This window comes from Aythya fuligula, chromosome 3, assembly GCF_009819795.1.
Source record: "Aythya fuligula isolate bAytFul2 chromosome 3, bAytFul2.pri, whole genome shotgun sequence".
NCBI classification, from domain to species: Eukaryota; Metazoa; Chordata; class Aves; order Anseriformes; family Anatidae; genus Aythya; species Aythya fuligula.
This window is the reverse complement of record NC_045561.1, coordinates 65,959,249-65,984,746: the sequence shown is the minus strand read 5'-3', so window position 1 is coordinate 65,984,746 and position 25,498 is coordinate 65,959,249. Positions and strand designations below refer to the sequence as shown.

Genomic DNA, 25,498 nt, shown 5'->3' with positions numbered 1-25,498 from the left:
GGGCAGGGCCGGTGGGCGCCGTGGGATGCGGGTGCCGCCCGCAGCATGCTGTGGGGGGTCGGGCTGGCGGCGCCCCGCTCCTGCGTGGCGGACCTGAGCCGCAACCGCAGCCTGTCGCTGGGCTGGTGCGGGGGGCCCGAGGAGCCGCCGCCCGCCCTCTATGGGGGCGAGATCGTCGCCTTCCCGCTGGCGGGCGCGGGGGCGGGCGGCACCATGGCGGCGCTGGGCTCCGACTCGTGGTGGAAGAAGACGCTGTACCTGACCGGCGGCGCCCTGCTGGCCGCCGCCGCCTACCTGCTCCACGAGCTGCTGGCCATACGGTGAGGGGCAGCGGGGCGGCGCGGAGCCATCTTACGGCGCCGCGGCGCGGGGAGGGCGCGGGGACGCAGCCCTCTAAGCCAAGGGGGGATGCGGGGAGCCCCGAGGGCTTGGGTTTTGCCGAGGGGGCGAGGGGGAGGCTTGCGGTGGGGCACGGTGCGGGACAACGCCCGGCGTGAAGGCGGTGCTGAGAGCCGTGGCAGGGGCTGGCCAGGCGCAGAGCCCCTGTCAGAGGGACGAGGCGATGGGGCCCCTTCGTGTTGGCGCACCCGCCGCCGTCTCCAGTGTGGGATCGGCCAAACCTCGTCTCTGCCGCAGCACTGTAAGTGCCTTTTAGTGGCTCAAGATCCAGCGAATAACAAACAAACAAACAAACAAAAATTGCAGTAGGCCATTAAGGGAGGACGCGTGTGCTGCTTCAGCCAGGATTTCTCCTTTGTGTCTGTAATGTGCTGGTGTATGATGCAGCTGAGTTTTGGGGTTTTAAATCCTGTTTTGTTTTTGACAGGAAGGAGCAAGAGGTGGATTCAAAGGATGCTATTATACTGCATCAGTTTTCGAGGCCTAACAATGGTGTCCCGAGTCTCTCCCCTTTCTGCCTGAAAATGGAAACTTACTTAAGGATGGCTGATTTGCCCTACCAGGTACATCTGTACAGTTTTCCTTTCCCTATAATTGCTTGAAGTACCAAGCAGGCATCCTCCCCTCCCAATCTTCCTCATCTTCCTCATCTTCCTCTCGGGGAGAGGTACCCATACAGCTGGCTGGGCAGATCAAACCTTTTTTATCTGCGGTTAAATTTGCTATATAACCTTTAAAGGTACAACTTGAATGAAGTTGGTCTAGAACAGCTCTAGATTTAATTGGTAAAGCTAAGTCAACATTGGAAGTTAACTTGGTTGGAAGTGCTGGAGTGGGAAGGTAGCTCATGGTTTATGTAATGCTAAATATTACACTAAAACTAAAGCATGGCATTATATGATCTTTGATCTTTATTATATGGTCTTTGAATTGCATCTTGCTAAAGAGAACAAGATTAAATAGCTGCAGCTTCTTGTTTTCCTGGTGGTGCACAGGGTTTCTTCCCAGTGCTCTCCTTCTGCTTCACCTCGCATCACCGGTGCTTCCCCTCTTGTGAGGGAAGACGGGGCTGCTCTCCATGCTGTGAATACGGCTGCCTGGTTGTGGCTGGGTGCCCCCCATGCTGGCTTCCCTTGGGGGATGAAGCCCAAGATACTCCAGTGAAGGAAAGGCAGGAGAGCACAATCTTGCTGTCTTGCCTGTTAATGTCAGGGTTCAGTTGCGATGGCACGAGTTGGGCGCATGCTGTGTGGTGGTGTCACCAGGCAGCTTGTGCAGAAGACAAGCTCTTTGAAACACAACACGGGTCTTTTTGCTGTTTGTATAAAGCACTGAGGGCATTTCAGATGTCATCATTACTGTTGTATCTTAGGTTGTATCTAAGGATCTTTGGTGGAAGAAATCTCTCTCTCTTTTTTTTTTTTTTTTTTTTTCCCCAAGCAATGTAAGTTTGGGATTTTACTGTGTCTCCAAGGGCCTGAGCCATGGCTCACCTCGTGCTCACCCCAGATGGGTTCAAGTCACTTTTTTTTTGCTGCATATCCAGGTGCTCTTAAGAATATTTTGATCAGTCTTTTGCAGAGGAAAACAAACCATTTAACAACTTTATTTCATATTTGGGGTTGATATTCATCCACATTCCTATGCAATTAAGCTCCTTTACATTGGAAGTAAAAGAAAACCTAAGTAGTATGTTTTGCATAAGTCTTTAAAAGCATGAAATTTAATGTTCATTACCTTAAGATGTAATGAAACTTGAATAAGATACTTCAGAGCATTTGGAAGTAGATTGGGGGGATTTCTGTCCCATGGGATGTATTTTCCTCATTTTGGGTTATGGAACCTGAAAGATACTGAAGTTTGAATGTGTTGTTGGACCAGAAGGCCTTAATGCACATTGCTTCTCAAACCAGAGTAATATGAGTAGAAATTGCACATCTGAAGGGAAAACTATTCCTGGCGACGTCTGTTTTCTCTCTAATAGCAGTTTATGCAGTTCAGAGGTTTGAAATGATTAAAAAAATCGCTCTGATGGGGAGTAGTTAAGGAAAGCTGCAGTGTAAAAGATGGCTGTCGCAGGATGTAATTACTTCCAGAAGATAACGCTGCACATTTGCGTGATTCAGGATGGAGTCATTTGGAAAGCTAGTGCTGGGTACAAGTCAGCCACCTGGCACTGTGGGAAGAGAGGGATTTCCAGAGGGCTCTCCTTCCCTTTCTGTTTCCTGTACTGTCAGTCAGCGTGTTGGTTTATACACAATTTCAGCATTTGTGGGGTTACCAGCCCTACCTAGGATTTTAGGCCTAAGGTCAGTGGTGCTAAGTTTATGAGCTGAGGACACAGCTCTTTTGTCTGAAGGAGGTAGGTTCTGTTTTTTTAATTGTGCTAGGAATGTGGTGCTGCTTGCAGCTCATACAGGTAGGGGAAGGCGTATGTTGGTAGCCACAGCCACCAACCCTGTGGTGTTTCCAGTTCTCTGCGGGGGCGACTCTGCCACTGTCTGAGTTGTGTGGCCTCCCCCAGCCCTGTCCAAGGGAGGAGGTACCCCACGCAGCTGGCAGGGGCAGCAGTCACACTGAGTTACAGATGAACTCTGCAGCTCTCCGGGCACCAGGTGAGCTGGAGTGGTGCAGCTCTTGGCGTTGCAGGAGCAAGCAGTGGTAGCTACCACAGGTCCCTGTGCTGAGTGTCTGGGGAGGGGAGAACAGCCTGGGGGGTGCAGCCAGAGGCTTGCTATGAACCATCACCTTCCTGGGGAGGGGCTGCTTAGAAAGGAGGAAAATGAAGCAGGGTGACAAAAAAAAAAAAACACAAACAAGACAACAAAAGAAAGTTGTATCTGATAGAACAAATAGCAGAGGTTTCAGACTGTTATTTCTTTTTTGATTCCTTGTGTTTTGACTTTACTGGAGAACATTAAAGTACTGAGTGACGTGCTGTGTGTTGCACAAAATGTTTTAATGGTGTGTCAGAAGACAGGAGGAATGAAGTAAAGTATTCCCACCTTTTCCTAATCTGGATTTCTCCAAACAGATTTGTTCTTATAACGTGCTTGTTTTTTCTTGAAGCTGCCTTTCTAGGTGCAAATTCTCAATCAAAAATAATTCAGCCCGTTCTGCTCGGGCTGGTCTGTGATACGACCTAGCTGTATTTTCAAAACGTTTCATGCTTTTCTTCATAAGCACCTTTTAAAGGAACCCGTTCTTGGTGCTTGTGGAAGTCTTTTGGGTGTTCTTGTATTTCCTCGTGAATATTAAGATTTGAACATTTACATAATCTGATGAGTGTTAGCACATCAGAAACATGATGTTTTCAAGCTAGGTCTGTGAAGATGGTACTCTCTATGAGAGGAGACATGAGGCAGAGTAAAATATAAGCAACAATAACTGAAAATGTGGAGCCTAATTTCTTCTGGAGAGCACTAGAAAATTGCCCCAGAAGTGCCCTGTGCTGCTTGGTTTGTAATTTCCTCTGTAAATGATGTTCTCAGGAGCTCTTGTTATAGTTGCTTTGTAGCCTGCAGTTCAGGTTAAAGTACCATGAGGTATGAGGGTATTTTTTTTTTAATAATACCATGGCTTTCCTGCTTTGCAGATGGACCAGTTTTCAAGTGGAAAATTGATAAATATTTGATGGCAATTAGCAGCAGCCATAAGGATACTGAGGTTTGAAGCCTAAAAATATCCACTTGAGAACAGTGGATACGAGAACAGTATGATGTGAGATTTGCCCAGAGACAAAGGTTTCCCCAGGTCATTGAAAGATGTTTCCCCTTTTGTTTGATGAGCTGTGTGTAACAAAACATGAAAATCCTGCAAGAATTTTTTTAGGTTTGCCTATACCAACTTTCCTAAAGCAACTTAGGCCATCATTTGTGTTTTTGGGAGTATAATATCAGTGCAGTACTAGCTTTTTACACAGTGTATTTGTATGTGCGTGTGCATGCTTGAGGAGTTGTGTGGCTGAATAACAAAAAATTGGCTTTTTCTGGATTGCAAACGATGTGGCGTACAGAACTGCGATAGGTTATGGGCACATCTTCAAGCCCACTGCCTCCTGCAGAACATCAGTATCTGTGCACATCTCATCCTGAAGGGGCTGTGGACTTCACGCTCTGCGTTGGGTTTCAGGTGCTGGGTGGTTTCAGTGTCTTTCCCACTGACAGGGCAGTCACCTGCACGTACGGGCAGGGAGGATCCTGCTGCTTTGTTCATCCTGGCGTGGATGCAGCGTAGGAGACATTATATAACCCGGTATTCCTTGCATCGTATTTGCTTGGGCAGGAGTCCCGGAAAAGGCTGCGACCAGAAGGCTTTGTTTTCCCAGCAGCGTTAGGCATTTCTTCTGCTCTGATCCAAAAGGGATGAGCCTCCGGGAACGGGCGCGCATTGCTCGTGGTGTGCACATCCTTATTTTGGGTGGCAGCCTGGGTGCTGTGTACTCAGTGTGTTCAGGCCGAGCTGGGGTCACCTTCTGGTGTGTGCTCCTTGCTGCGTGGTGACCTTAACCCATCTTTAGTGGATTTGTATGGGGTAAATGTTTGAGACCCAGGCAGATCAGCTGAGAGCAGCTAACCCTGAACTTAGCAGCTGGACCCCAAAACGCTTAGGCTGACTGCCAGGTGCGGGGCACTGAGCTTGCTCGTTGTGAGCCTTTCTGATTCTGTTTCTGAGCTAGGATTTTTATTTTGCTAAATAATGGGACACGAGGAAGTGAATCCCAAGAGAAGAAAAAAAGTTCTGCCTTGTATCCCTGCTTTCAGAAGCAAGAGAGAATTGAGATCAAATATCTGATTGCATTTTGGAAGCCAGGCATACCTCTCGTGTTTGTTAGATGAGGCATAAATTCTCTCATCTCTCTATTTCACCTTCTCCAACTGGAAAATGGAGAAAATACATTAATACATCCGTACAAGAGCTGCTCTGAGGACACGTACTAGTATTCAGCAGTGTGCTCGTGCTGTGCTCAGCAGTGCCGCTGGCCCAATTGTAGATCCAATTGTAACAACCCTGGCTGTGAATGTGAGAGATTTCTAAGTTAGGAAATTGCAGAAGCACATGTAAAGGCATATTTCCCTCCCGCCCGGTGAGAGAATGATAAAATGATAAAAAACCTTTCATCGTGGACTCACTGAGACAGGCAGTGAATTAGTATTTATAACATAATTTTAATACGAAAAGTGCTGCTCTGGGTATGAGCCAAATTAAGGTGTGATTCCTGTGATTAAAAACTTGTTTAGAACTATGGACCCAATCTTCTGGGAGATCTGAGCATCTCCAACCCCTTAAATACCCCAGGTACTTAAGTAATATTAAACCACGTGGCTTGTAATATGGAAGCTTGTAAGACATTGCAGGACCTGGAAATAACTATTTTGGTATCACTTAAAGCCACTGCTCTGTTTGTATAGGTACAGTTAATCTGGTGTATTAATTAAAAATGTTACTTTTAAAAACACAGAAAGCTATTAAAAAGCTTTATTCTCATTGAAACAGAATCTGAAGGGCCTTTTTTGTCTGTTTATTTGCTTTTTTTCTTAGAACTATTTTGATGGAAAACTTTCCCCTCAAGGAAAAATGCCATGGATTGAATACAATCACAAAAAAGTATCTGGCACTGAGTTCATTATTGACTTTTTGGAAGAGCAACTCGGAGTGAATTTAAATAAAAACCTGGGTCCACGTGAACGAGCTGTTTCCAGAGCAGTGACAAAAATGGTGGAGGAGCACTTCTATTGGTAAGCTTGCATGGAAAAGCTGCTTGTGTTCTGCTGTCAGACCTGCACCTGCGCTCTTGCCTGTTAGGGAATGCTCATTTTGTCTCGCGGTTATTGCAGTTATCCAATTATTAATTTCACAGCTCTTCTCACTGTGGAAGGCTGCTGCTTCTTTCTGCTTATGCTATGAGTCAGGAGCAGCTCCCCTGAGAGCTGTAGTGATGTGTAGGCAAGGTAAGGAGTCGGCGTTGCAGAAGGAAGCAGCTGTTTGTCCTCCTCCCTCCGTGTGCCCTCCACATGGGAACAGCCTGGTCAATGAGGAGCAAAGCCAAGATGGCTGCAAACATGAGGTTTGAGAGGGGAAACAAAAAATAATGCCCAACATTTACCGTGAAGCTAAAATATTGTTTTCCTGCAGTTACTGTTTTTTTTTTATTGTCTGTGTGTGTGATTACAGTATGGATTATTGCCTTTCCTGTAATGTAGAATATTCCTGTTAGTAAGTATTGCTGGCAGCAGCACCAGTTGATAAGGACACAACATCACTTGTGGTATCCTCAGAAGCTGGAGTATAGATATGAATGAAAAACCTAAATATAACTTCGCTGATATTCTATGCATTTTACTGACACATTTGAAAATAGTATCTGTGATTTTTAAATTTTTATTATTTTATTTTTATTCCTTCTCCTGCGCCCCGACTTTTCATTTCAGTGCATTTTTAAGTGTCCTTTGCAGACTGGATCCACAGAAGTAGCAGGTGGGTGTGGTGTCCCGGATGCTGCATGGGATACCTCAGTAGGCATAAGGCTTTTTCTCAACCATTTGCTTTCTAGCGTGCACTTAAGTTCCTGTTGTACTGAGTCTTGCATTCACACAGCATTTTATTTTCTCCAAAAGTGTGTGATTTAACTTGATTGCATTTACCTTGTTTTTTTCTTTTTTTTTTTTTTTCTTTTCATTTTCTTATTGAAGAAGAGCAGCACCAGGTGAACATGTGTATGTATAGCTCTTCAAACCATTTGTAGTGTTTCCTGGGAAGGAATGTAGCATTCAGTAGGCAGGCTGAAATGATGCGGTTTCAAAATGAAATCCCAGCCTTCTCAGAAGTGTGACTTTCACTGCTTATACCCATCTGCAGTGACGTGTCTTCAAAAATCTGACCACAGCTCTTAGACACCTGTCATTTGCAAATGTGCTTTTTTTTTTTTGTTTACTTTTTTTCTTCCGTTATTGTAGCAGCTGGAGGGAAGGTGAGGCCTTTTAAGCCCCTAATGCTCCATCTCCTTGCCTAAGTACGTTGTTTGTTTTGTGGTCCGTGGACTTAACTGCTTTAAATGCAACACTACGGATGACAAACTTGTATGGCTTTTGTGTGTCCCAATTATAAATCGCTCTTCCTTCCTTTGTGAAGCTGATGTCTGTCCATCCACACTCCCACTGAGCAGACTCAGCGCTGCTGGGCACGAAATAGAGGAGTATGGGAGGCAAGGAGCAAGGAGATGGCATTGAAGTAGATGGATTAAGCTAGAAGAAATAGAAATAAAACCATGTGCATGCATGGTTGCACATCCCTGTTGCCTTTTGTATTCAGTCCTACAGGTGAGTTTTCCTCACATTTCCTAGGGCATGTTGTTTTTTTTCTGCAGCATAGTGAAAGGTCCAGCTGTAACTCCCGGATAACAGCCCTGACCCCTCCGTGGTTAAAATAAAATAAAATATTTTTAAAATAAAATAAAATATAAATGATAAAATCAGGCCATAGCTGTGTAGGGCTGAGTTTGTATCTGACAGGATCGCATTCATGGTTGTGAGGTTCCTTCACACCGGTGCTTGAACCTGGGTGCTTCCCACTTCCCACCAGGAGCTCAGGGTTCATTTGTGATGTCTCCAAGTCCCATGGTGAGGGAGTTGTGAAAGCAATTTCTGCAGAGTAAGGTTTATAAACTCAAGCCTCCAAAGCAGTAGTATAAACTGTGATTAATACAGTTCTGTTTCCAGCAGCATGCAAAGTAGTTCCGTCATAAATAAGTAATCCCGTAGTGCATCTATCGAGTGAAGAGGCAGAGAACATCTTGTGGTGTGCTGTCTCTTCTGGATGGAGCTAATCCTGGTGGGTGCTCAGCATCTCCTCCTGAAATGTTTAGCTTTTGCAGAGCTAATTGCCTATCTTCAGCAGCAGCTCTGGTTGCTTAGTGCCTCTTAAAGGTGGAAATTGCTGCTTTGGCTGGAGCTGAAAGCGGTGTAGGGTTGTTGTGAACATCAGCCTCCAGCCACCTGGCCTCTGCCCCAGGCTGCGATGCCTGGCAGGGGTCGGGCAGAGAGCCAGTGAGTGATTGAGTGTACCCATTTTATTACTGGGATTACAGCATGTCTCTGAGATTCATGAGGCTGGTGCTGGAGCTTCTGTCCCTGGAGGAGGCTATAATTGTCAGCCTTTTGCTATGTTTAAATCAGCAAAGGGAAGAAATCTCCTAACCTAAGTGGGGGTGAGGCTGAGTCAGCAGGAGGAGATGGGGGCAGAGCAGTTCCGTGCCTCAGGGACCAGGCTTTGACCCGAGGTCCTCGATCTGTGTGCAGACCTCTGTCATCTTCCGAAGGCTTGGCCTGGGACATCTCCGCACCCAACAGTGACCCGTGGGCCCCTTAGGAACCAGCTAAACCTATCCAATTGGTTTAGCTGTGTTGTGAAAAACAACCTTAGTGATTTATAAATGTATATACATGCATAAATCTATCAATTTCTTGCTTTGTCTTTTAAGAAGACCATGTAAATACCACGTATGTGGTGAGTGAAGGACAGGAAGAGCTTGGTACGATAACACAAGAGAGTCTGACTTTGATAGGTACTCAGACCTGCCATGCATTGAACATAATGTAATGCATGTTTAACATCAAGGCAGTTACACGAGTGACATCTCTCCTGCTATTGACAAGGCCTGAATACCACTGCTGGCTTAACAGCCATTTCCTCTGAGAAGTCACACAGCAGGTAAGGTGTCCACAGCTGACGGTGGATTGAATTTGTTATAATCCGTTTCTCTATCACGAAATTCCACGCTGTGCAGGATTCAGATGGGAAAAATAACCCCCAGTTCGAATCACTTTCAGCATCTCCCCCCTTGCCTTGGTGCTTTTTTTTTCAGTTCAGTTAGTTTGGGGATAATCAGGCAAGCTGCTGCTGATGAGTCACTTTCTCCATCTCTTCTCCTGATTTATGTATTGAGGCCAGAGCTGCTGTTACATTTATACTTCAGATTTGCTTCACCTCTGTAGCATTTTTTTTCATGCATTATTGTTTTATTTATACTCCAGGATTTTTACAATTTTTACGTTTTTACAGATGTGCTGGTACTAACGGAAATGCTAATGTTACCTGAAATGCTCAGTTCAGGCCAATATTTAAAATGGCATCCCATAAATACTGACTGTAGTTTAAAATGTATAATTATGCTGAATTAGACTACCTGATTTCTGGCATTTCCTAACTTTTTGTAATTTTTATAATGCTGGACTAATGCAGTCTAAGCAGAGGAATGATGGGCGGAATTGGATGCAGAGGAGCATGTTTTGGTGGGAAGCACTGATTTTATCAACCTTTGAATATAATCATTTTAACAAAGTGCCCATAAAGCTAGTTTTAAAAGTACCTTTAGCTGTCCCTCTAAATCCGAGCCTACTTTTTTTTCTGTGCTTTTGTGTGCTCTGAACCATAAAATTACAGGCGTAAACTCGGTGGTTGTCTGTTGAGCTGGCTTCATTGCCCACATAAATTTGAGATCTGGGACACGACAACTTTACTCACTCAGAGCGACAGGCACACGTCCAAGATCGTGCTTGATGACTTAGCTGAGATGGGATTACCAAAATCTGGTGCTGTTCTGCTTTTCCTGCATCGCCGTCCGGGTCGTTAACTCTTCATCTGGTGTCTGCCTCTTCCAAATCCAAAGACCTTCTTCCCCAGAGCAAGCAAGTGAGCGTTAGGGAAATGTGCTCTTGTTTTGTAGGACAGGCTAATTAGCTTTGTGGGAAACCTTATTTGTCCTGTCTCATGAAATTAAAGCTGTCCTGGGCATGGTTGATGACTTGGTGCGGTGCCAGCTCGCTGATGGAGTCAGAGTGCATAATAGTCCTGGAAGGGCTGGAGGGGCTGTTGGACTGGCGTGATTTTTTCCAAAATACTACAGCATAGCCTCCTTTCTGCATTTTTGCTTTATTTTGTCATGTTTTTCTTGCTGTCCTTCTCTATGGTGAGCCCCATTGTCGTAAAGCAACTAAAACTGTGCTGCAGAGTGGCCAGGTGAAGCCAATGAGATCCATGCTGGGGAATGAGGGCCTTCATAGTCAGATGCACAGCTGTGCTATTGGAGAGCAGGTTTCTCTCAGCTTATTCAAGTAAAAAGTATAATTAATAGCTGATGGATGTAGGTAATACTTGTAATTATTTCCTGATGTTCTCATCAAGACCAGGTTCTTTCTTCCCCTTCCAAGCTGTATCCATCCAAGAGCCCGTGTCCTTTCCCAGGCCTGTGAAACACAGCTACTGAAATGTTCTGCTTTATGAAGTGCCCTTAGGTTTTCAGCCCAGTTTTCTTCCCATGTTTCTTAAGTTGTTTCACCTTTTATGTCTGTTCCTGGGGCAAAGCAGTTTTGCAGCACATCTTTCAGCCAAAGTTGATGCTTCTGGTATTTCAGTACCCGTTTGCTCCAGTGCTTGCTGGTTTCATGTTCCCCATGTCATTCTGGTGCCCCTTTCTAAACCCAGTTTTGTTTTGAACCCAGCTTTGCTGAAACTTGCCCCCAAAACTTTGGTTGATTCATCCGTTTTGAGCACTAAGGATTGTGCACTGTCTCCATTTGAAGAGCTGCACCGAGGTATGTGAGCCATCAGTGGGATGCTGTCGTCATGCTGATATAGCACAACAGGTTGTGGAGAAACCTGGTGAGGGTAAAAACTGTCAGAAACAAAGCAGGTGCATTTTTGGTCCTTACTGGTCATGCATTTGCACCAATGCCTGCATGAGCCTCACTGTTACTGGCTTTAATGAAATCACTTTGAGCAGAAGACATTGTTTGCAGGGGACAGTTTTTTGGTATAACTGAAATACCTTTCCTCCTTTCTGAGAGCATTGCAAATTTGAGCTTTAAGTGGATTTTTTTTTTTCAGCTGTTATGCCAAATATACTCCTTTTACCTCATGTTATTAGTAATTCAAATAAGGAATTTGTGAAAATGTAAAGATTGGAGCATTTTTTCATTGTTCAAAAGTAGATTTTCCCTGATGGTAGTGCTGAAGTCACCTTCTGGTCATGATATACTGGAGGTTGATAAGGCATGCGAGTTTAAAAAAAAGAAGTGTGAGTGTTCCAGGAGATGCCTCTCTTTTTTTCTCATACTTTGAATTAGCTGATCTGTATAGGCACTAAGGAGATTACAGGCAAGTAGAAATATGTAGAATTCTACTGAAGTCATATTCTGAACTTAAAAAAAAAAAAAAAAAAAGAGCTCCAATCATAGTGGAAATGGAAACATTTAATTATTAAACACTATTTAATATTTTACATACGTGAACTTGCAACTTTTGATATTCTAGCTTTTCTATCTAGCTTCATTAGTTTATCATATCTCATGAGCCTTTTTTCATACCATCTCAAATACATAGGCCTACTTTTTAAAATTTTTCAGTTTGGAAATTTTTAAAAATATAGTGGAACATGACTATAAATTCCCAATATTTCTGAGACCCTGTTGGCTTCAAACATTTGTCGTGTATGCTTTGAGATGTCTTTAGCCCATCTTTCAGTACCCTTTGAACTTCTGTCACAAGTTGTGTGGTCTCTTGTTTCTTCAGAAAATCTTGTGTCAGATGGTGCTGTGCATTAGAAAAGTTAAAGTAGCAACAGCAACAAATGACTTTCTTTGCCTACAGTATTAATAAAGCACAAAAATTATTGTGGGAAACAAAACATACAGCTGGTAAGACAAATTTTGATGAAAAGACCTTTTGAAGTAATGCATTTGCCATTTAATAAAGCTGCAGTACAGCCTGAGACACAGCAGAAGCCTTTAGAAGTGTATCTCATACAAGATCAACGTCTTCGTTAGGGGAAGAAAAAACGCCGGAAAAACATAGCCTGAGAACGACCACCTTTTCAGTTGTTTCCTTTTTTTTTTTTTTGTTTTTGTTAAAGGTTGTGTCATTGTTATTCTCTGGAGAGAGCAGAGATCTTTCTGAGAAATCACTGCTGCAATATTTATGTTGGTGCAAAGTTACTGCTTGACTAAGTTGCCGCAGTATAGAAAGCAAGGAGAACAGGTTGGTGGGAGGAGAGGTTGGTTTCTCAGTTTTTCTTTGTTTTCCCTAGGCCTGTGCAGTCGGTCAGCTTTGGCTAATAAACCCTTTTGGCACCCCGAGGTGCACCAAGGTCTGCTTTCATGGGGCGCTAGCCCTCCATCAGGGCAGAGAGCATCTAGTGTTAAAACAATCTGACCTTTGTGGGAGCTGTTGCAGGGTGACGACTCTTACAACTTGCTTTGTGCATCCTTCCAGGACTCTGGCGTATTGCCAGTGGGTGGAAAACCTTCATGAGACGCAGAAGATGATTTCGGTGTACGGCCCCCTCAGTGACCTGCTGAAGTGGATTCTCTGCCACCTGACCAAAGGGATCGTGAAGCGGGAGATGTACGGCCACGGCATCGGCCGCTTCTCGGAGGAGGAGATGTACACGCTGATGGAGAAAGACATGCGGACTCTAGCGAGCCTCCTGGGTAACGTACAGCAAACAATTCGCCTTCTGCTTGAGCACAGCCCGCGGGGTGAGGTCGCTCGTGTGTGGCAGCCTGGTCACACATATGGATGAGCTCGCTTCTGTCAGTGGGTGGAGGCCATGCTGCCCTCAGCGCCACCTTCACTCCCAAGGGGTCGGCGCTTCTTTCCTCACTATTTGTCACCAAATTGCCTCTCTAGAAGGGTAGGCGGGTTGCTTCTCTGTGCATCGTCTGTATCTAAAGGAGCAGAATGTGGCCCGTGGTCTTGGATGAATGCTTTGTTGTGTGAATTCAGGACATCGTAGTGTTCATTTTGGCAGATGTAAGCTCTTACTTACATTTTGGGGAATCTCTTTTCCTAGTGGGACTTGTTACCATCTGACAGATTATTGTGAGGCTGCCATTCGAAAGTCCTTTGCAGGTGGTACTTTGGTGAGCTGGACTTTGCTGCATTTGGTTGGTGTGAGCAGCTTTATTCAAAGCTGTAGGTAGGAGGTGGTTTGTCAAAATGGATGGATTCAGGTGTGCTGGTTGTCATGGGTGGATGCTGTGCAGGTAGTCTTAAGGTCGCCCTCACTCAGCTAGAACCACGTGAGCCTCATTTCAGTTGTGTAGCTCAGGCTGAAGTCTGAACTGGAGCTGTCTGCAATGAGCTTCTGGGCTGCAATCTGCTGAGAGCTGCTCGCACTGTTACGGTCCCATTATGGTCCTCCGGAGAGGCTGAGCAGCAGGTGGCCCTGCTGGGGGGGGACTCCTTCAGCCGAGACCTTTTCCAGGTATAGCTGTTACCATGTTTGCCTCTCCGTAATTGCTTTTGGGTCTGTTCCCAGATGTATTTGTATCCTTTCGACTCAGGAGCCTATAGTGATGCTCAAGTTCATAGTTTTGAGTTCAGCTGGGTCTCTGAATCATCCAGTTGGGTCTCTACAAATGGGTTGCTACCCTGAGGCACCCATCTCGCTTCTGGTTGAAGCGGGTCTTTCCAAAAGGCATCCAGCTTTAATCAGAAGATTTCAGGAGGTGGAGATGCCACTGTGTTCATCAGTAATTGGTGGCAGGTGTTAATCACCACCAAAAGCTGTCCAGTTTCAGTTCAGAGCTTGCCCGGTCTCAGCCTTCAGGCAGCCTCTCCTTGTGAAGATAAATGCTGTAATCAAACCTCGCTTTTGGTTTTGATGGGAAAAATGACTGGAAATCCTCAAGCTTCTCTCTAAGGTGTTTTCTTCAAATCTTGCAAAAAAATGTGCCTTTTTTTTCCCCTCTGCCTTCTCTCCACCTCCCACACTCTCTGGACAGACCTCCCCGCAGCTCCTACACCTCCGCGTGTGCCTGCATGCTGCGTGCTGCTCGTGGCCCCGTTTGCCAGCCCTGCGACTGCCCTTCGTTTTTTTTGCCACCACGCTGCTTTCTTTTTGCGTGGTGCGTGTGCTCCCAGCAGGGCCTTGCCGCCCAGTTCCAGGTTATTGATGGGAACATCGTGTCTGCCTGGATTTTGTAAAGCCTCGATGAGCACCTGCTATTTTATTGTTACTTTACTATGTTATCGGCTGAATATTGTTCTTTTTTTTCCCCATTAGTCAGTCAGATTAGTCAGTGTACAGTCATTATATTTGACCTTTGGATTGTCTGGATAACCGTGGCCTTCAGGGGTCTGTCCCCGTGGGGACAGGAGGTGGGCGAGGGACTTCCAGCCTGGCTGGAGGCTCTCCTGAATCGCTGCGGGGCAGTACGAGCTGTCAGACACAGGTTGGTGCAGCTGTGCCCGAGCTGGGGAGAGTTAGCTCCGTTTTGCTACCACATCCGACACGCTGTAGGAAGTTACCATTATTCCTTATTCCCGAGCACTGCTTTGCTACGTTGTAGTACAGGGGGATAGCAGATTATGTTGTGCTGTACTTCACAATTTGCTGTATTTCACCGCTGGACAGTTTTTCTAAGCTCGCTCAATAACCCTAACATTTAATAACCCGCTGAATTACAGGCAGCTTGTGTTGTACAAGGGAAGAATGTCCTGGGGAGATGGGATAACTGGATTTGGAGAATTCAATTACGGGCAGCATTTCACACTTTATAGCACATTGGGCCAAGGCAGGGCCAAGGCAGCCATCTAACCTGACCCCTGAAATGCCTCACGTCTCACTTGTGTGCCCTGCTTGCTGCCTGTGCTGTGGGGCTAATGCCTGCGCTGAGGCAGCAAGCTGGTACTGGATGATCCTTTTGCGAACGGCCTCCTTGAAAGAGGATTTTCTTCCCTGTCTTAGTCAGTTGCTGTCTGTGTGTGCTGTGGTAGCTGCCCAGGACCATCATGACGGCCGGGTGCCCAGAGAGGTGTGCGGAGCAGGCACGTCCTTCCTGCAGACCAGGGCAGTCCCACGTGGCTGCCGTTCCCCCTGCCCGTGCACCAGGAGTGCCGTGGCTGCGTCCCTGCCGGTCAGAAGGCGGTGCCGGGAGGTGGGGGTGCTGTGTGTGAGGAGGGCTGGTGGTCTGTTGAGCCCGCTGGCTGTGTTGTGGCTGAGTGTGAAACACCCCGCTCTCAGTTTGTGAAGCTGCGGCAGTGGGATGCGTCCGGGTGGCATGGGGAGAGCCTGCTTTGCTGTTTGCTGTCTGTGGGGCTCCTGTCTCTGAAGTGAGGACGCTCCAGGACTCCTCCTGGTGCCTTCCACAAGCGTGTCGTGTTGGGATGGAGCTGGGGGCAGAGAGTGGGAAGAGCCTCGTGGCCGTCCTTGGAGCAGTGTCACCTGGCGAGAGGTTCTTGGCAAACTCGCTCCGAGCTCCAAGCTGTTTGCTCCTGCCCACGGCTGCTTTCTCCTCTATCTGCTGTGTCCTCATATGTCTCCTGCCTCTCCTGGAGATGCAGATCTGCTCTGAGCAGTCACAGTGAGTCTTAGCGATGCATCAGTGTCAGTCTGAACAAGCTGCACAAATGGATTTCACCTACTGAGGCCTAGGATCAGCTGTTGAACCCTAATCAATATCAAATCTCTGCCTTTGAACTAAATGATTTTCCATAAAAATTGTGTTGAAGACATAATGGGAAAAATCCAGATTTTCACTGCCATTTCCCCAGTGAAATGTTTGCTGTTGTATTTACAGGTGACAAGAAGTACATTATGGGACCAAACCTTTCCACTGTTGATGCCACCGTTTTTGGGCATCTGGCCCAGGCAATGTGGACACTACCAGGGACCAGACCAGAGAGGCTAATCAAAGGTAAGAGGTTTTAAGTGATCTCTGACAAAGGGAAAAAAACAAACACAGAACAAAGACTCTGGGTAGCATTTGCTGTGTTTAAACTTGGAGCACCTTGTAAGGTTATTTGAAGATTGCAGGGGCACTTAACTGCATCCTAGGCTGTTCTTGCCTTTGATGTAGCACTTATATCCTGTAATGTTGTTTTTTTTTTCTTTCTTAAAATTCTTGTTTGTTTTCACTTTAATGATCTGCATGGTGATTGTTTCTGTTCCTGTACTTGATCTTTTCCCTGTTTAACATAGCAAAGACCAAATGCCTCTATGGAATGAACGCTGGGTAAAGTATTAGAAGCCATGAGCCAAATTTTGCTGAACTGAGGAGTTTCCACTGACAATAGAACTGCAAGCACTGTTGTCCTAGTGCAATTAGAGCCTTTGTTGCTATTAAGGATGCTGGGCAAGGAAAAGATTCCAGTCTGGCTTTGGAGTTTCTTTGTTTTTGCATGAATTGGAAACCAACATAGCTGCTCCTCCTGCCTCAACTTCTTTTTTCCTTTGTGGAGTGGCATATGTGTGCCAAAGTCTGGTGGGAGCATCTTGGCGTCGCTATGCAGAATAAAGCCACACAGTGTGAAAAATGGAAAGAACGAAGGATGTGAAATAGCTGTGAAAGGAATTAATCTAATCTGTAGACCTACTCTGAGCAAGAGGTAGCTACTAAGGCAACAGTTTGGAGGCACAGACTTGCCCATTACTAGCACTTTGAGTGGAGGAAAAAATATACTTGAGATTTTTTATGAGGGACGTAGATATAGGCCATGTAGTTCTTTCCCTTGATGTCTGAGGGGACAGATAGAATTCTAAAGGGTCCATGGGTTTCAAGAAAAATGATGTTTGAACTATTTTGTATCTAAGAGAAAGGAATGGTAAATTATATAAATGCCCAAGCAGCATGGATGATTCTCTGTACCCATCTAGCTACTCATGCTGTGTTATATTACAAGTGCTGGTTCCATAGACACATACATAAGCCCTCTAATATGCTGTTATTTCTTTGGTCGTTGATGTTTCCTCATAAATTCTTCTCTTTAAGCATATGTATACATATAAACATAAAGCATAACATACTCCTGTGGGCTAGGAACATTAGAGGCGAGTCATACAAAAGCCAAACCCATGAATTTACCTTGCAGACAACGCTGCCATCTGGTGGTGCAAGCCCCAAACATCCAAATTCACGAAATTTTAATAAATGAATGGATTGCATATGTAGCATCAAATCCTGACTTTAGAAACCATACTTCTGCTAAATAAGCAAGAATTTTGACATGAAAATCTTACACTACTAGTGTCTTGTCTTGATTTATTTCTGTAGATATTAAATTTGGGTTAGGTATTCTGCATTTATGTTCATTTCAGTGTAACCTTTCTTACTGTGTATGGGTTAATAGTGTGTGTTTTAAATTATGTGAACAACCACTGAGAGGATTGACTGGATCTTGCCATTTCAAAACAAGGTTCTGGTACCTCTTTGGAAAGAACCTGCACAATTTATTTCCAAACTATGCTAATACGTTCCTGCATCAGCTGGCAAGTTGTTATTGACTGGATGTATTTACTGGAGTGTGTTGTGCTGTGTTGCAGGTGAACTGATTAACCTTGCTATGTATTGTGAAAGAATAAGGAGGAAATTCTGGCCAGAGTGGCACCATGATGACGATAACACTCTGTATGAATCCGAAGAAAGCAGTGAAGCAAGCAAGACTCACTCCCCTTTGCAGGACTTCAGTTTTTATTCAAGGACAGAAACATTTGATGAGGAAGGGAACAGTATTTCTCATACCCCTGACACAGATTACACTGGACACTCGCTCTTTGATTCGGATGTGGACATGGATGACTACAGAGATCACGAACAATGCAAATGATGTGTACAAGCATCTCCCGTTTTGCAGACAAGCTGTTTCTTGGGACCAGTCTGATTTCTTTTCTGCTCCAGGCTGGGAGGAGGTCTGTACCACCTCCAAGAGACCATTGTGCTTGACTTGGCTGTCACATGTTGGACTGGACTGTCTCAATCTTATTTCATTTTGTGTAACTGTTCAGATGGAACCAAGGTAAACAGTTATTTAAAACACTCATGGGCAAACTGGAGGTCCAGAGGGCAATGGGACCATTTAATCAACATTTTTGCTCTCACTGAAAAACAAATCCCACAGCTGGGTGGGAGAAGCATCCAGGTGGCAGAGCACTTGTAAGAGCTGGTTTGTGTTGATATCTTCACGGGAATGGGTTGAGGATGAAAGTGGAAGAGGCATTACTGGCACACTTTTCTCCTGTGGAAGAAAATGATTGATGCTGTGTTGATTTGGTGCAGTTTTGGAAGAATTTTACTTGATAGCTACCTGCATGCTGGGTGCACATGTTGTCACAGTGTCTGAGGTGAGAATGGATGCATTGGGTTTGCCCACTTGTGTGAAGTTTAACATCTACACCTGTGTCGCTTGGCCTTGACCGGTTCATTTTAAGTGGAGAGAAAGCATATGGAAATTACAGATGGTTCTGGTCTTTGTAAACATGTGTGTAAAATCAATTATTTGCCTGCAAACATTGGCGGTAGCCTGTTGAAAGTAGTTTAATCAGGGCTTTCTCAGTGAATTACAGTTCCATGAATCAGGACCCTTCAGCAAAAAAAAAAATTATCAAATGTCTATTCTGGGAATAGACAGGATGCAAATGCTTTAGGATGCTAATTGTTGGTAGGCTTAGTAGTCTGGAGCCTGAACTAGCTCCAGCTTTCAAAGGACATGTTCTTTTCATGGGCTGTGGAGTTTTTCCATCAGAGGAAAATGGTTGCTGTGGGGAACACCCAGCTAGCTGTGGCTCTGCAAGTGGAGGGACAAGTCTGCAGTCACTTCCCATGCGTGGGAGCTGCTGCAGTTTGGTCTGAGGTGTGCGTGAACTGGCATCTACTTCCTAAATTCCTCACACATTTCCCTGGGGCTCTGCTCCAGCCTCTGTTGTTGTGGGCAAGCAGCATTTGTGAAACAAACCCAAACTGAGGAGGACGATGGTATTAATGATTACTTGGGACCCTTCTCAGGAAACTAAGCACAGGAACAGGTCACAAGAAGACAAGTCTTGGGCTTGAAAGCACAAGGGGTGATGGTCTGATACATCTGTGAAACTTCCTAGATAAATCAGGGCAGATGCTGCCTGCAGACGGTTAGGTACTGACGTTCTGGGTAACAGGCATCTATGTCAAGAAGCTCCTCTTTAAAAAACACTCATGGTGGAAATTCTGATAGAGATTCTCTCATTTATTTTGCCGTGAAGTGAGCTTTGAAGCTGTGTGTCTGAAGGCTATGCCTTCTCCATCTTTTCAGCCTGAGGAGAACATGTTTCCAGGTATGGAGCCCCTGCAGACAGCAGATGAGTCCCAGCAACAAGTCCCCATTATTAAAACACCAGCCTGAGTTCAGCGGATGGTCTCATCGTTGTCATTTCCCTGGGCTGACAAATCTGCCAGTGGCAGTGATGCTTGTGACTTCCCAAAATGCAGCCAGCCAGAAGGCAGCGGTGTAATTTTACCTGTCCGTGTGTGTGCAGCTGGATTAGGGTATCACATGGCTGTGCACACCAGCAGGCACAGGAATCGGCATCGCCACCGTGGTGTGAGGCTGGTGTCACATCGTGGTCTTCTCCCATGTCTGGAGGTCTTCCTGGGGGCTGGCCCAGAGCCTTGTTGCCAGAATTGCTCCTGCCAAGGATCTGGTGCTGCTGCAGAGCAGGGCATCTCTCTCTATATATAATATAGATACATAATATCTGTGTGTTCATGTTTCAGTGTCAAAAGGAGCGGAATGGTGAGAAATACTCTGGGATTAATCCTGCACAGGGGCTTGACTTCACTGTGGCAAGTGCGGCGAGGCACCGTGATGCAGAAGAGTGAAACAAGGAGAACAGATCTGATGGGGCTGGGGAAGGGGGAGGAACTTCTTGCTGTCAGCTGAGATTTTTTTCAGTGTTTTAATCAGTTAGGTGAATGTATTCTGTAGCATGTCACTTGCCTTCCATTTCTTAGGAACTACTCAGGTTATTTTAAAGGAGAAGTTACTCACTAAGTAGCTTTTTCCTCATGACAGCTACTCCAGATACTATGTTTCTGTGTTTGGCTGTGTTTCAAACTTGGGGTGAAATTAGGAAACAGCATCTCTGTAGGGATTTATATGTGTAGTGTTTTGACAGGGTCTGATAGGAAATCCTTGGGTGTGTTTATCCTGCCCAGAAGCAAATACTGGCTTGTAGACCTGTTTAAAGGATTTAATCTAAGCCTTTTTCTTTTGGAAGCTGGTCTTGGCAAAATGTTTCCGGGGGGAAAAATGTCTAAAAAAGAGCTTGCTTTAACACCTATGAAAGAGTTTAGTTCATTTTGGTTTGAATGGGAAAAGCGTACAAGAGTTGTCTTCAACATAAACAGAACAGATTTCTTAAGCTTCCAAAATTCTGCTAAAAGAGCAACGTTTCCTTAGGCCCGCAGTGTTGTTTTTTCCCCTTGATCATTTCTATTTTTTATCTCCGTGCTGAGGGGCTGTGCAGAACTACAAATTGTCGGAGAGAATCATGGAATCACAGAATGTCCTGCGTTGGAAGGGACCCACGAGGATCACTGAGTCCAACCCCTGGCTCCACACAGGACCACCCAAAAACCAGGCCACGTGTCTGAGAGTGCTGTCCAAACACTTCTTGAACTCTGGCAGACTCAGTGCTGTGACCACTGCCCTGGGGAGCCTGTCCCAGTGCCCGACCACCCTCTGGGTGCAGAACCTTTTCCTAACACCCAGCCTGACCCTCCCCTGTCCCAGCTCCATGCCGTTCCCTTGGGTTCTTACTTTTATTTATTTATTTATTTATTTATTTATTTATTTATTTATTTATTTGTCTTGCCCTCACTGTCCCTTGATCAAAACTGCAAGCATCCCGGAGGTCCTGGCCGTGCTGCAGGGCAGGCAAGAAATCTTGTGTCACCGTAGTGGTGAAACCTGGGACAGCCCCGCGAGGTTCGATGGCCTTTTCAAGTTGGGGGTGAAGAAGGCCACAGCGTCATGCCTGAGGTGATGCTGGCCACACGGGGACTCCCTGCAGGGCAGGGAGTTGGAGAGCATCACAGCTGCTGGCTCCAGACCTGGAAGAAGAGCTGGGGAGCAGCTCTTGCTGCTGCTGTGGGGCAGCGTGGTTCTGCCCCCTTGTTTTAATTTAAACACCGCCAAAGGCCACGTATTGCACTTGTTTCCGTACTGCTGCTCCAAGGCAATGGTAAGTGGGCTTCTCATTTGGCAAGCAGGAGGTTAAAGAACCCCTGCATTTCCAATATTGTTAAATTTAAAACAGCCTGTTGTGTTTTTTTTTTTTTTTTTTCTTTTCTGCTGTGAATTGCAGTGTTTGGTTGTGTAACGCTTTGTCGTGTCAGGATGGATTTGTCTGTCAGTGTTGGCGTCGCTGGCTCTGTCAGCAGAGCTCACTGTTACCGAGTGGGGAAGCAGATGCTGGGATGTGTAGGTCCTACAGAAATCGTACAAATGTGGTGCTTGATTTAAAAACCAAACCGAACCTGATGTTTCAGATCTGGAGGACTGTTCCCATCCAATTATAACACTGCAAGTCACACGTTTTGATCTTTAAAACCTTGGCAGTGTCCCTCCAGATCTGTATTCTCTTTGAAAAAATATTGCCTGAAATATTTCTGCAGCAATAGTTCAGGCACAAATTTCCTTTTGTCAGTGATGTCTGCTCAAGTAATCATGACAGCTTCATACTGTTTTCATTGAAAGGGTTGTATCTGTCAGATACTAAGCCGTACAAAATATTGCCTGCTGGAAAAGTGTGTTATGTGCAGATTTATGCAGGGCAGCTCGCAAGTGAAATTTCTGTGGCAGGGGATGAATTTGAGTGGGTCTTGCCCTTAGATGTTTGAAGAAGAATTTGAATCTTTTTTCTGACAAGTAGCTGTTTAGCCTAACCCCTCCATCTCCAAATACTACAAAATCACGAATTAGGCTTATAATCAAAATAAATTATGCTCTGTGAGTGCAGAATCAGGGCGGACAGCCCAGTAGCTGGCACAGGGGGCTGGAGACACGTAGTGTTGGGGTGGGTCATGGCCATGCACGTTGGTGGCTGCGACCTGGAGGAACACCCAGGTAGCACAGTCTGATCTTGTGTGGTCCAGGAGGACCGGAGTTACCCTTGGATGACTGCAGTGGTTTTCAGCAGCTTATTGCTGCTCCCAGTCCACGTGTGTGCTGTGCTTCAGCTACTGGTTACTGCGAAGCAGGCAGCGGGGGGACTGCTTTGAAGCTGCTGCTCAGGTGAGGCTGCCGGTGTGTTGCCATCCTATCCCTGAACTGCAGTGTCACCTATGTCCTCATGGCAAGGGACAAGGGTCCCTTCGGGTCCGGTTCCTGCACAGAGTGCTGCACTGAAAGCAGCTTCCCGCTGACCAGCGAGGTGCGTGGGCTGGTGAGCCCAGTCGAGGGGAGATGTTCTCTGTCCCCCCGTACCGCCCGGGGCTCCTGCTGGAGGGAGGGGGGCACTGAGTTTCAGGCTAGTGACCCTACTCCTCACGGCTCTGCCTTAGCGGAGAGAAGTGTTGCAACACAAATCAGGCCTGTCTCAGCGATGCTCTCTTAGACATCCATCAGGGAGGGCTTTGCTTGCACGCCTTTGCTGCACGTGTCAAGGTGAAGAACTTCTTGGCGGAGATTTTCACAGTTCCCTGAGGTGTTTGGAGAAGAAATAGGATGTCTGTATGTACAGCATGGGAATCTTAATCGATAAAAATGTTCAGTGAGTCACTGCGGTGCTAAGCTGTAAGTACCACGTCCTGTTTGCCCAACTTGCAAATTTTTAAGGCCAGAGATCATTATGGGCATTGAGTCTGACTCATGCATACAAAGGATTGTAGGATTTCCTCTAATGATTTCCACATTCAGCTCAGCAAACTAAAGCAGCAATAGAGTGTAGGCTTCCTAAAGGCATTCAACTTCTACAGAACCAAATCCTGCCCCCTTGAAGTCACTGGCAGAAGCGCCGTTCGCTTCAGCAGGGCCAGAAATTTCCGATCAAGCTTCCAAGTGACCCAGAATTTTGCACTTCTCATTAATGGGACTGTTCCCTAGAGTAAGGCAGACAAGATGTGACCTTTGTATTTTGTTTAACTCTTTTACAAAAAAAGAAAAAGCTTTTTAAGCTTCACTGGGCACGAGGTTTGCGTGTGTTCTTCCCTCCCTTTTTAGTTCATTCTTGTGACTGATCTTTCCTCGACTGTACAGGTTTTTATTTTCCAGAATACTTGAAGAATACAGGTCCCAAAGTTTTAACTTACAGGGTGTGCAATCCAGCAGGAATAAAGCACGGGTGGATGGGTTATGGGGGGAGGGAGATACCCAGCTATACATGGTGTACAAGTTTTTCCTAACAAAATGAAGTATCACATTGCTAAATGAGGACTTTAATGCTGTAGCTGCATTATGTTATTTGTCTATGTACTTACATGAGAGATACATTATTTTAGCACTGTTATTACTACTAGTTTATAAAGCCATATTTAAAATTGTACACTTAATTGTAACATAACTTTAAATTGTGCACTGTGTTGAACCCTGTATATATATATATGAAAATCTGTATATTTTGTCTTTATGCCGTATGTCATTGGTGTGTAAATTACAAGTGACGGATCTAAAATACCTTTCTGGTTTGTGTCCTTCTTCTGAATGTCCCTGCTTTCTGAAGGCCCATGAACTAACCATCTCTTAAGTGTGAGAGAGGGGAGTCTCTGGAAATGTAATGGCCAGTGAGTTAAACCTCCGCCTCACCAGGCAAATACCTTAGCCACCACTGTGCTGTGAATTGGATCACACTGTCACTGTCTGTCTCTCCCTTCGGCACTGCAGGAAGGATTTCCAGGGCAAGCTCAGGAAGAAGGACTGTGCTTAACCATGGGCAGGAGGAGGGGTCCCTGCTCCTCTCTGAGAACAATGCTACTGGCGTGAAAATAAATAATCCTCAGAGAGACTCGATGGGGGAAGTGCATGTACTTTAAGGTCCTTGCCCAAAGCAAGGGCTAGTTTCATTGTATGAAAATATTTTGGAAAAAAATAGCATTTATAAGTCCTTAGCCAGACTTATCACATGGCCCTGAGCACAGTGTAGGGATGATATGGCAGGAGACAGTCTTGATAGAAGACATACAAGCAAACAGTGGGCAGGTGCACTCACACCTGCTTCATAATTGGTGACACTGATGTTGCAGGCATATACATTCACATTTAAAGAACAAAAGACACAAAGCCCTGATGGGTGTAAACCAGTGTAGAGTTGATGTTTCTCCTTTCCCTTGGGGAAGTGTGGGGTGTGGTAGTCCTTCTGCTCCAGAGAGGGATGCTAGACCGGGTTCTGCTGCTGGTGTTGTGGGTTAAGAAGCTATGGGGAACCCTGCCAGCACCGAGCTTGGCCCCCAGGGTGGCTTTTGCAGGCCCTGCTGTCACATCCTGCTGCCAGAGATTCATCCCAGTGAGGGTTGGGGCAGCACTGCCTGAGGGATGGGAGAAAGGAAGGGTGGGATGCATTGGCTAGTTACACAGCTTTGTGTTGTGAGACCAGAGAAGAGAACAGACAAGTGAACTTCACCCAGCTGAACAATTGACAAATCAGGCCCAGCCCTTCCCTTCTGAACATATATTTTAGCTCCTCTCATTGTGTTGCAGTTTTATGGCCTGTGAAGTGTGTGTTCATAGACTTCTCCATGAACGCTAGCAATGTCAATGTATTTAACAAACACTGAGGTAAAAAACATGCATAGATTAAAATACAGGACTTCAATCATTCCATATTTCAAGCTCAGAAGAGCTGGCAGCCAAAACTGAGCCCTTACAAGGAAACAGCTCTCTCAGTTCCAGTGAACTGTGTTGTTGAAATGCTTTCAAACTATCATGCCTGAACCTCCAAAACTTTAAATTATGGCGTTGGAGAAATGTTCTGGATGATAATTCACAGAGGGTTGCTCTTTTGAATAGTTAACTAAGAAAAAAAAAAAAAGATCATGATAAAGCAGCTTTGTGAGTTCCCATATATCAGCCATTTCACAGTCACTGGCCCGTTGTGATCTCCAGCTAAGGATGTTAGCTTAAACCTCAGTAAAAGAGATTTAAGCTAATGCCTTTTACCTTATGGTAGGTCTGGGCTTTGAGTACATGTGCAGCTGCTTACTGCAGTCTTGCTGACAGAAACTCCTTAAATCATAGTAACTGGTGGCAAGCCTGATCCTTTTCAGAGAGCACTTCTGGACATGGGAGGGCACCCGTGTTACTCACGTGAGGCAATGGAGGCTGGTGGTCCAGGAGTGACCTAGGATGAAAGTGC

At 45.6% G+C, this 25,498-nt stretch overlaps 1 protein-coding gene across 1 annotated transcript; it reads left to right on the top strand.

The window, feature by feature from the left end:
* Positions 1 to 20,859, top strand: FAXC (failed axon connections homolog, metaxin like GST domain containing). The gene is made up of 6 exons (XM_032184360.1): positions 1 to 320; positions 827 to 962; positions 5,941 to 6,137; positions 12,667 to 12,884; positions 15,978 to 16,094; positions 17,720 to 20,859. The coding sequence occupies exons 1-6, from the start codon at positions 46 to 48 to the stop codon at positions 18,001 to 18,003; spliced, it is 1,227 nt and encodes a 408-aa protein (XP_032040251.1). The 5' UTR covers positions 1 to 45; the 3' UTR covers positions 18,004 to 20,859.
* Positions 20,860 to 25,498: the final 4,639 nt, after the last annotated feature.

What these genes read in the sequence shown, in the direction of transcription:
- FAXC (XM_032184360.1), top strand. Translation starts at nt 46, where the DNA reads ATGCTGTGGGGGGTCGGGCTGGCGGCGCCCCGCTCCTGCGTGGCGGAC. An exon ending in GTGGAGGAGCACTTCTATTG is followed by an intron (nt 6,138 to 12,666) that starts GTAAGCTTGCAT and finishes GCATCCTTCCAG; the next exon opens with GACTCTGGCGTATTGCCAGT. An exon ending in ACCAGAGAGGCTAATCAAAG is followed by an intron (nt 16,095 to 17,719) that starts GTAAGAGGTTTT and finishes GCTGTGTTGCAG; the next exon opens with GTGAACTGATTAACCTTGCT.